The sequence below is a fragment of the Coenobita brevimanus genome, chromosome 93 (assembly GCF_032717465.1).
Source record: "Coenobita brevimanus isolate Jiangsu-jjx chromosome 93, ASM3271746v2, whole genome shotgun sequence".
Lineage (NCBI taxonomy): Eukaryota > Metazoa > Arthropoda > Malacostraca > Decapoda > Coenobitidae > Coenobita > Coenobita brevimanus.
The window spans coordinates 4914043-4925998 of record NC_137046.1 but is presented as its reverse complement, the minus strand read 5'-3'; the positions used below and the strand labels follow the sequence as shown (position 1 = coordinate 4925998).

Below are 11956 nucleotides of genomic sequence, written 5' to 3'. Positions count from 1 at the left end.
TATGACACAAATCACCGTTTTATCAGTCCGAAAAAAAATCCTCAGCCAGTTTCAAGCGTTGTGTGGGAATTACTGTATGACACATCAGTTGGATAGTTTGCTGTACTGGGAAGGCCTGTGAGCCACCACGGTGTCATTAAAGTGCTTATGGAGTAATCAGAAAGGAGTAATTTTTCTCCCTAGTGTACTTTAGGGGTTGGTGCGACTATTTTAAAGTGTCCATTGTCTTATTCATTATATTTTCTCTGTTTTCATTAGTGTTCTTATTCTTTTGCCAGTAATTTGGATTCGACTATCAAAGGTGTCCTATATAGTGTTCATTCTGCTCTCTCTCTCTCTCTCTCTCTCTCTCTCTCTCGTGTCCTTTTCCTAGAATGGTGTTTTTCTTGTGTTATCATCCGTCCATCTTCTAGCTTCTTCTCATCTCTTATGCTGATCACGATGCAACTCCTTTTGGAGCAAGCGAGAGAGAGAGAGAGAGAGAGAGAGAGACAGACAGACAGACAGACAGAGACAAAGGCAGAGAAGCACTATACTTACCCTCCATCCACCTGGTCACATCACCTGCCACCTCTTGCTTCCTAATGGCATTCCACCTTGATTGATTTACAGCCATTAACACGTGCTATCTGTCTCTTATTGCCCCTCTATAAAAATCAATGTCTTCTTATCAGCGAGAGATGATAAGGCGATAACTAGAAGGCAATAGTCTGTATGCACTGGGGGTGTGGTGGGGTGTGTGGGAGAAGGAGGAGAGGTGGGACGGGAAGGGGGGTAAGGTTGGTGGTGGTGTGTGAACGTTTGTGGAGTGGTGGAATGCACGGCTTTAGGGAGCGGGTTGTCTAGTCGATGCTCAGAGTTGGACACACACACACACACACACACACACACACACACACACACACACACACACACACACACACACACACACACGCACGCACGCACGCACGCACGCACGCACGCACGCACGCACGCACACACACACACACACACACACACACACACACACACACACACACACACACACACACACACACACACACACACACACACACACACACACACACACACACACACACACACACACACACACACACACACACACACACACACACACACAAGAAGCGGCGTGAGGCAACTGACTGACATGCTGCCTATGATCTCCAGTCTCAAACGCAGTGTGTCCAGGCATCTCAAAATGATCGGATCTTGAATTTGGCTCTCTATTGTATTTTGTTTTTCTCTTGGAAGGAACTGTTACTGCGGGCTCATGGCCTTTGGTTCCTTCTTCCTCGCATTTAAAAAAAAAAAAAGCAGATAAACCCCAGGATAAAGAAGTTCCCGTGTGACACCCAACTCTCTCGGCACACGATTCAGTCAGACACACAGAGACACGGAACAACACACCAGCGGCACAATAAAGCTCTTAGGAAGACAGTGTGTGTGTGAATGTATCGTAGCCCATTCACGTAAGGCAGAATATGACACGACACACACTAACACACACTAACACTAATACACACAAACACACACTACCACACACTAACACTACCACACACTAACACAAACACATGTTAACACAAACACACAGTAACACACACTACCACTACTACACAATAACTCACACTTTCACGTCAGACAGTATACGATGATACACAGAGATTCACAAAGCAAGGGCGACAGGAGGGCCTCTGGTGGTGTTACCCTTCTGCAGTCCAACCATCCTCCTCTCGGGGTAAAGGGAGGGAGGTGAGAGACGTTTTTGTATGCAGCCGGAAGAGCTACTAAGTTATATCTCTGCCACCACGGGAAGGCGTCCCTGTCCAGCACCTAGTGATAGTGTAAAATCCATCATATGATACATTATAATCACAAAGCCATACAAACCTTGGGAAGCGTGAATCCACAGTGGCATCCTCATGATCATCATCCCCCGACATGAAGACACATGAAGGTAAATAATACACAGAGAACAACGTAGCTACAGTACTGATTCTACACTAACTTTGCCAAAAATTCCCGTCTCATCATCTTCAATGCTTGATTATAGCAATAGATTAACACTATAAATGCTAGTCACGAAGGAGTGGTATGGAAAGGATGTAGAGCCGTAGTATTGTCTTTTTCTGCCACTGACGTACGTGAAATCAGCGACAGATAGACGAAAATCTGGGCCAATTTAAGGTGAAAGAACTGTGGTCGTTTTGTTGATACCTGAGGGAACTAAGAGCGGCCAGAACGTAAATACTCCTTTGTAGTTGCAAGTAATTTCATGACCCTTATATATGGGGAAAGAATGAATCTCCTTGGTTATTAGTAAAAAATATCAAGCCTCCAATCTGAGTACACTTGGCCATCAGCTGAGATAATAAAAAGGCTGGAGTTCTTTATAAGGCAAGAGCAAACGCGCTAAAGTGTGATAATATACACCATCAGAGAGACAAATATCCTCTCTCTCTCTCTCTCTCTCTCTCTCTCTCTCTCAAGCACACAAACACACATACGTACATATTTCCATTCATAGACATACAGACATGCATAAAGCTACAAGCAGAATATGTACGAGCACACACACACACACACACACACACACACACACACACACACACACACACACACACAAGGTGAAGAAGAAAGAGAGTGAAATGTAGCTAGTGACAATGCTATATATATGCAGAATTCTCCCCTGGTGTAGTCCTTATGGGGAAGACTGTTACGGGTTGAACGTGCTAAGCAACTTAACACTCAGGCGTTTGACGTGGCTTGAGACATGTGTGTGTTGTGGTGTGCTGGAGAGAGAGAGAGAGAGAGAGAGAGAGAGAGAGAGAGAGAGAGAGAGAGAGAGTCTTCACGAGGTAGGAATAATAAAATGTAAAGTACTTTGATGGGCTGAAGAAGTTATGGACTGTAAGAGTGAAGCTTAGTCCATGGACAATCAGAATAGTAGAAGCAGTAGTAGTAGTAGTTGTAGTACAGTAGTGGTAGTAGTAGTAATAGTAGCAGTAGTATTAGCAGTAACGACAAAACACCAATCCTATAACCAATACACCCACTACACCCACCACCAACACACACGCCACCCCACTGCTGACAGAGCGGCGTTCCCTGGCCACATCAAGCCTCTGCCCTCCTGCTTACATTACAGGTAAGGGTCTGGCCTGACGGGGTACAGCAGGCATCACACACACACACACACACACACACACACACACACACACACACACACACACACACACACACACACACACACACACACACACACACACACACACACACACACACACACACACACACACACACACACACACACACACACACACACACACACACACACACACACACACACACACACACACACCAGATGACACGGATACAAGGGGATCTGCTGAGGTTATCAGGGAGGTTGCTCCGTTGTGGGAGTCAAGTTTTATTGGAGGGATGCCGTCGATTGCCTCAAGGCCGTTTCACACCGGCTGCGATGCTACTTGAGCCACGTTATGCTGGCGATGCCGAGCCACGTGGCTTTCAATCGCTTGCGTTGTTTTAAATGAGGCAGTTCACACCGGATGCGAAGCTACGCGAGCGATGCCTGCGACACCGCTCGCATAGCTTTCCCGATTGCCGGGCCGGCGATTTTTCCCGGCATAGCTTTGCTCACGCATGCGCACTTGGTCACTTTGGGACTCGTGCCAGCGAGAAGAGGGAAGAGAGGAGAGTAAAAGTGAGAGGGAAGAGGTGGGAAAGTGAGAGGGTGAAGAGAGGAGGGAAAGTGAGAGGGAAGAGAGGAGGAAGAAAGTGAGAGGGAAGAGAGGAGGAAAAGAGCAAGAGGGAGGAGAGAAGGGGAAAGAGAGAAAGGGGAGAGGGGATAGAAAGAGTGGGTAGGAAGAGAGGAGGAAAAAAGAAAGAGAGAGTGAGAGAGAAGAGAGGAGAGAAAGAGAGAGAGAAGAGAATAGGGAAAGAGTGAGAGGGAAGAGATACGGGAGAGGGTGAGGGGGAAGAGTACGAGAAAGGGATGGAGGGGGGGGGGAAGGAAGAGAGAGAAGATGAAAGGGAGTAAAAGGAAACAATGGAGGGTAAGAGGAGAATGTGAAGAAAGAGGATGGAAGGGGGGAAAGAGGCTGAAACGAAGAAGGGGAAGCGAAGGAAGTGCTGTGAGGGGGAATATGATAGCAAAGGCCACTGCCAGTAACATATTCACCCTGAGCATCACATTTAGGTTATACCCCTGCTGGAACCACGCAATTTTATCAACACTCTCAGGCCCCTATAACTCACTCTCAGCTGAACAAAGTCGTCTGGCGTCAATTGGAGAGTTGTCCCGGCCATGAAAGAGTCAGTGGTGACAATAATGACATTCACACGCTCTTTTGACGTACTCAGGTGAATTTAATTGTCTGGGTCAGCTGGAACAGAATGCCTGAGTAGTCCCGACCATGAGAGGGTTAAACATGACGGAAACTTGTAAAGGGGTTAACCACTTCTGGCCGAAGACATGAAGACAGTTTTTGTAGCTGGTGTCCTGCTTCTTGATGTCTTGTCCTGTGAGTGAGAGAGCTTCAGTGAACTGAGCGGGAGACAGTCTGAAATATTGTCTAAATTTCTCTTCATCCATTTCCAGCTCTTGAACAATATGATGATATTCACCACATTCTAGTCTTTTCATATTTGTTTCATGTACCCACTTCTTTTTTCTTTTATTGCTCATGGCTACAGTTAACATTAATAACTCCTCCTCCTCCTCCACCTCAGGCGACCGCAGAGTACCATCTCCCATTGCTGCAGCCAATAATCTGAGTGTGTGTTAGCAGAGTAGCAGAGCAGACATAGCTTCTGGTGTGAACACTCGCATAGCAAACATCGCGAGCGTGCGTCCGCAGCATAGCGTGGCTCGCGTAGCATCGCAGCCGGTGTGAAACGGCCTTTAGATCCAGTCAAGCATTTTCTGAGCTCACTTAATTTAATCTAGCCTACGCTTATTTAGTTTAATCTAATTAAAATCTAGCCTATTCTGATTTGGTCTAATCTAGCCTAACCTATCCTACCCTAGCCTAGAATTACCTACCCTTTTCTAAACCTAAACCTAACCTACCCTACCCTACCCTACCCTAGCTTTGCCTCTCCTAAGCTAACCTAGAATAACCTACCCTACCCCAACTTTTTCATGTGTGTGTCCGACTCTGGGCATAGGCTTCACAGCCTGCTATCAAGGCCCAGTAGTCCTCCTACATACCATACACCTCTACATGTCATCACTTCGGCGCCAACACCCACCGTCCATATTGTATACATGCTAGGGCTGTCTCATACAGGACTGGTGTATTGGTATTAGCGGGGGTATTTTTATGACATGTCGGCAGGTCTTCTGGTAGATCAGTAAAGTCTGATTTAATGAAATTCAAATCCTTAAACTGTTCCCTGCCTCAGCGGGGATTTGAACCTGGTTCCGGTAGGGCTGCAGGTCACCTCTTACCGGTAGAGCCACCGCCTCCCCCAAACTTAACCTAACCTTACCTAATAGAACCTAATCTAGCCTACCCAACCCAACCTTAACAGTCTATCCTAAACTCGTGGAAAAATCGAACTAAGCTAACCTAACCTAACTTAACCTAATATAGCCAAACCTAACGTTACCTAACTTAATCTGACAGTGTAAAAAGGGCCTCTGGAAATCTTGTCAGGCTTGTCGTTAGTTTGTGTGAGTGAAGCCTAGTTAGAGGGAAGAGGGGATTTGTTAGGTTCATAAGTGCTTGGGGTCTACAGCTTCTAGTATAGCCTAGTCAGATCTAGCCTAGACCAGTGCAATGCAACCTCACCTATTCTAACTTTATAGGCTTTATACAGTATGCTTTATGGGACAGATACACATGGAATGATAGTTGTAAAGGATGGGTAATATGGCAATAGAACAGGTCGCTTTGAGAGTGAGGTTCAGTTGCCGTCAAAACTTCTTTCGCCTCTCCTACTTCTCTCTCCATGGACTTAAAAAGTCAGTGTGGTTAATCCGATGCAAATGACGCTGATGGCACTGATCTGTGGCCATATGGAATCGTCAGTGTTGATTGTTGCTGATTCACTACACTGATATTCAAAGTTCAAGGAGAGAAGAGCAGGAGGAGGTATAGGACTTTTGGAGAAGGCATAGGACTTTTAATGTCGACTGTATCTAGTGATACGGTACATGACAAGAGCAGACATTCTCGTCGGTTAAGAAGGCTCCCTAGCACCTCTTCTTTAGCGATTTGTTTTTTGGATTTTGCTGGTTAACATCCTTTTCTTTGTTATTCATCCGGAGTATGGCGATATTAGAAGGATTTATGTAGCACAGAAGCGGACAGTAAGGTGTAATAAGCAAAATAAATCGCTAAGGAAAGGGCGTTAGGGAGCTTCCTTATCCGTCGAGAATACGGGGCAAGGTGATTCAAGCTGACCTAACATGGGCACAAGGAGGCTCCAGGAGGCTTATCAGGCTTATCAGTACATTGTCAAGATAAGACCTCATTAAAGGGATGCCGAGGATGAGATGGAGGGATGGAGTGGAGAGGTACAGTATATGAGAGAGGGGGGTGTGAGCTGGGAGCAGGGCAGTGAAATGGCGGGGGACAGGGCGACATGGAGGCGATTTGTTTGTGGCCACCCCTTACGGGATTGAGGCGTCTGGCAATAGATAGATAGACAGAAAAGGATGTCTGGGAGGAGGCCACTGCAATGCTAAGTAACACTGACGATAGCAAATATAATAAATGTTAAGGTTTCTCTCACTCTTATATAATTACTGGAAACTGTTTAATTGGGTAGTTTGAGGGGGATGGATGCTGATGACCAGTTGATGCCATACTCTGTTAATTTTATCTTGGCATAAAATTCTCTCTCTCTCTCTCTCTCTCTCTCTCTCTCTCTCTCTCTCTCTCTCTCTCCATTTGTCTGTGTATCTCTCTGTTTTCTTACCTGTCATTTTCTGTTTGTCTGTCTGTTTACATGTCCATCGATCTACAGTATATCACTCTATCAGTCTGTCTGTCTCTCTTCCCATTAATTAGTCAGGTTGTTTGGTGTCTGTCTGTACTCATATGCTTACCTACCATTTTCTCTCTTTGTCTGTCTGTCTGTATGCTTGTATATCAGGTTACATATCTGTCTATCTACCTATCTTACCTATTAGTCTGTCTGTCTGTCTCTTAATCTATCTCTCTATCTGTCTGTCCATCAGTCCATCCTTCCAGCTATCTCTCGATGTCTCCATATATAAAAGAGTAGGTTTGGATATCACATGCAATACACTTTATTTATAAGAAACTTTATTAACAGTAAAAAAACACAAGCAGGGTCGTGGGTAAGCAATCATTTCCTATGTACAGAATAGATGAACACAATAAAGGGGGATTGATATGTAGAATTCATTATATATCGCCTAGACATTACATACTCAGAGATGTTATACAATCCTGTGGTATTGTACAGTCGCGAACAAAACTACTGATACACCATTTACTCGAACACTTAGCCACTTGAGAGCTTTGGGCTGCAAGGAAGTTGAACATGTCGACATTAATAATTTTCGTAATATCAGCATAAATCGCTTGTTAAAAAGAGAAATATAGTGTGAAAATAGCTTTGACATATTTATCAAGTCCATGATGAAGAATGTTATGCTTCGGTTTACCTGGAAATAAGGAAAATAATAAGCAATATATCAAACGCTGTGAAGAGGTGGACGGTCTTCGATATTGTACTTTCCTTATTTACGGCAAAATCGAAGCATAACATTGTTCAGCAGATACTTGATGTTATGCTAAACTTATTTTCTCACACTGCTTTTCGATTATTAACGCGATTTGTGTTAATATTGCGAAAATTATCTGTGTCGATATTATTAACTGACTCGTAGCCCCAAACTCGCAAGTGATCAATTATGATTGTGTTCTGGAAAGCTTGTGGGTACTGAAGATCATATTCCTGGGTTTCAGGTTCATTGTTCACTCTCGTTATTTATCGTTTGAAAGTGGGACGATGTTTTTGCCCGTGACTGTACAAATGTACTCTTCCGTTGTCATCATCACAATTCTCACCATTCCATCACTCTGTGGGTCATTACAGGGCTTATAGGTGCTACAAACCCGTATATAAGTCAAGGCATGATCCTTCTCAATCATACAAAATGCATATTATACTATATGTGTTCCTTGCTATCAGTCATACACATGCACATATACATTTTAAAATTATGTATATATGTAGCTTTCCAAAATTTTCGCTTCGTCAACCTTCACAGAGACTACACTGGAGATACAAAACATATATGCCTATCAATATCAAAATACAACACATATATGCCTATCCACGTCAATATACAACACACATATGCCTAGCCATGCCAAAATAAAATGCATATATGTCTACTCATGTCATTTACTGTCAGCCATACGCATATACACTCTGTAAATGGCATAAATCATTTTCCATCACCGCAGTCATCACCATCATCACTCCAACACTCAATACTTATACATAAGCCCTATAGGCAATACAACACGCGTAGGAAAATCGTATTATGCCCGTTTTCTGTCATACATTCATTCATATAAACAAGCCATAGACCAAGACGGTGCAAATGTAATCCTTTCATATCATCATCATCATCATCATCATCATTCCTACAACAGACCTGCATCATAGACCTCACAAACGCGTGTATTACACCAGTGGAATCATGCCCGTTATTCTGTCGTGCATACTCCTACACACAATACATTTCCTCTGAAGGCTCGTTACTTTGTGGACTCATGAGACTGCCAAGCACATATTTCTTAACTTTTATATATTTTCTTCATTATGGCACGTTATTACCTTATACACTATATGGCACGCTCATGTTCTCTTATATTTAAGAAAGAAAAAATATATCGTTGCTTAAAGACGTACAGTATCATGTTGTTATGTGCAAAGTATAGGATGATCCGTTTATTACAACCACTTTCACTCCTCTAGGTGATTTCTTGTGTTGCAGGGACGGCTTTCAAGGTTATCAGTGTCTTCCCTTCATCTCCTACTCTTGGGGCGGTATTCTTGTACGGTTAGGAAGCTTACTAACACCTCTTCCTCACCGATTTATTTCTGATTATGCTCCGTTACTATATTTTTGTGCTTTATTCATGTAGTCTTTGTTGATATTGGAAAAACATCAGAAGCAAACCAGGGGATATTAATGAGTAGTTTGGAAAATAAATCGTTAAGAAAGAGGTGTTAAAGAGCTTCCTTTTCCGACGAGAATATGGGTCTTTGTCCCACCCACGCCCAGACCAACAGACTGAGCCATCCCCACAACACAGAAGATACACAGAGTTTCAAGTGGATTGGTAATTACGGACGACTCTGTACAACACCGAGAAGTGCTAGGCAGTCTCTCAAGGCCACAAGAATACAAGCATTATTCTGTTCTAGGCCAACACAAGCGTAAGTAAGACAGTCCAAGGCCGAGATTCACAAAATTACTTACGATAATTTACCCTCTGTACCAACGATTCGTTTCTGCAGGAAGAAAAAGGGACATGAGAAGAGTGGTTCCTTCTCTCGTCCTACTTATAAATACAAAGGATTTCTAACCAAAGGGAATTAATTATAAATGAGATTTGGTATTACAGGAAGAACAGAAGACATGGGGAGGTTCTGTTGTTATCATTCTCTATCCTTCCTCCAAAAACAAGTCTTCATTATGACAGGGAACTGATCGCAAGTCTCTTGGTGAATTCCGGCCCTTGCAGCTGGTAGAGCCAACTGCTACCGTTGTCAGTATCCGTGTATCTGAGTTGCCGGCATTCATCAGTATTTACATGTATGAAGTGCTAGCAGTCATCAGAATCCGTGTAAATGAAGTTTGCAGTGGAATGTCCAAGGAAGAGGTTGAGTGTGTCATCCTCTTCAGCAAAGGCTGAGGCAAGATGGTCGAGTTCCTCCTTGAAAGGCTTATCCCCTAGCAGGCTTTCTAGTTCCACAGCCGTCGTTAGAACGCTATCACAATCTGACACCGACCCCCACACAGAAAAGTTACTGGAGGCCATTGAAAAGACCGGAGAACTGTCACCTACAGGAACTGAGATGGGTATTGTGGAGGTGGCGCCAGAGAGGGGGCTTTGGGGAGCCGACCCCTCACTCAGGAAGGCTGAGTCGCAGCACGAGGAATCACTGAAATGTCGAGTGCTTCTTGGGAACTCCAACAACTCCTCACCCCTCACCAGGGGAATGTCCAGGTCCTGTAGGGCGTTTGTAGTGTGAAGCACGTCACTGGGAGTGCTTTGAGGGAGGGATGTGCAGGGTGTGGTTTGTATCTGACGTGGCGTGAAGGGTGTGGCGCCCACCAGAGGCTCGGGTATGCTTTGACCTGGAATGGAAGGTGGGCCGCAGGTGGTAAGGGCCAAGAGTTGCTGGTGGGGCTGTGGTGCCGTGCTTAAGGGCAGAGAATTGGGCTCCAGGCGGGGTAGCTTGGCCTGCCGGGGCCCCAGGTAGCTGCTCTCTATCCGTGGCCGCTTCACCGTCATGGACATCATCAGCGGTTTGTTGTCTGCATGTCTGCCAAGTCTGTGTGGTGGAGTCTGTATGGCCACGTTTTTGAGGGTGATGTACGCCCCATTACTTGTGGCTATGCTTGCCGTCCTGCACACTTTCGTCTTACTTTTGGACTTGCTGGGTCGTTTGGTTGTCGTCACCAGCTTTCCAGCTACTTTGTTTTTATTTTTCATATAATTCGCTTTTGTGACAGAGGTAGAGGGACACTTTGTCTGCTTAACGACCTTGTTAGATGCCTTGATATTTACACTACACTTATTGCTTTTATTTGCACTACTGCCCTGCTCTTTGTTAGTTCTTATAACATGCCCGGCACAGTGCTCTGGTTTGGCTATGTGTGCATTCTCCAGGCACCAAAGTTCCCTCACGTCCTCTATATCCATGGCTCCAAAGCTGCAGTCATCGCTTAGCACTCCGGCGAGAGCATTTATATAATTAACAGCCAGCCTCAGCACCGTGATCTTCGTCAGCTTCTCTGCGTCAGCTCCAGAGAGGTCCGGAATGGCTCTCTGCAGCATGATGAAAGCGTCGTTAATCTCCTTCATTCTGCTTCTCTCTCGGGCGTTGGCTGTCTTGCGCCGGTATTTGCTCAATGGAGGGGGCTTCTGTTTCTCCTTGGGCTCTCTACAGCGCACTTTGGTTCTGTTTTTTTCCGACTCTATTCTCTTTATGATCGATTTAGTCCTCAAGGCGTACTTGCCCCCAGTCTTAGCGTCCATATTCAATTCGATGTGAATTTTTCCAGTTCAGAACAACACAGTATAGCGTCATACTGTAATCAGGCAACCTATGGCAACACTATTTGTTTCTTGATCTCAATAATTAAATGTAAGTAAAAAAAAAAAAAACACTTCCCGGGTGTGATCTGGTGCTTTCCAGGTGGTTACACACGAAAACACAGAGAGTGAGAGTGAGAGGAGGAAGAGGGAGCAGCGTGGGCTCTCGACGATGTAATGTTTGCTTTCGGTTGTTTGTCTAAGCTATCGGCTCGACCATCCCTCTCACCTCTTCCTTCTCTTCCTTTTTCAGTTTCTCTTCCTTCCTTCCTTTTTCACTTTCTCTTCCTCCTCTTCCTTTTTCACTTTCAGTTCCTCCTCTTCTACCCCTCGGGAACAGACTTTCGGCCCTGAGCACTGACAAATCGCTGCCAAGATATATGTTCCTCACGTGTTTATTTATTAATATTTTTGTAGAGTGTAAGTTTACCAGGTTGTTCTCAGGTCATCACACTTAAGAACACTATTTTTCTTTTGTCATACTTTTCTCTGCATTTCTTTACGCTGTTACAATATTTTTCACGCTTTTTTCGTGGACGACACTTATGCTTAAAGAGTCCATAAGTCACGCCAATGTATGTGACAAGAGTGATTTACGTAGAGGCTCCAGGAGTGTCCAT

The 11956-nt window shown here is 44.5% G+C and overlaps 1 protein-coding gene across 1 annotated transcript; it reads right to left on the bottom strand.

Annotated features, from left to right (window-relative positions):
• Positions 1–9839: 9839 nt before the first annotated feature.
• LOC145412572 (uncharacterized) lies at positions 9840–11294 on the bottom strand (the record flags this gene model as incomplete). The annotated part of the gene is made up of 1 exon (XM_080282478.1): positions 9840–11294. A coding segment is annotated over one exon (1455 nt), but the record flags the coding sequence as incomplete, so codon positions are not given.
• Positions 11295–11956: the final 662 nt, after the last annotated feature.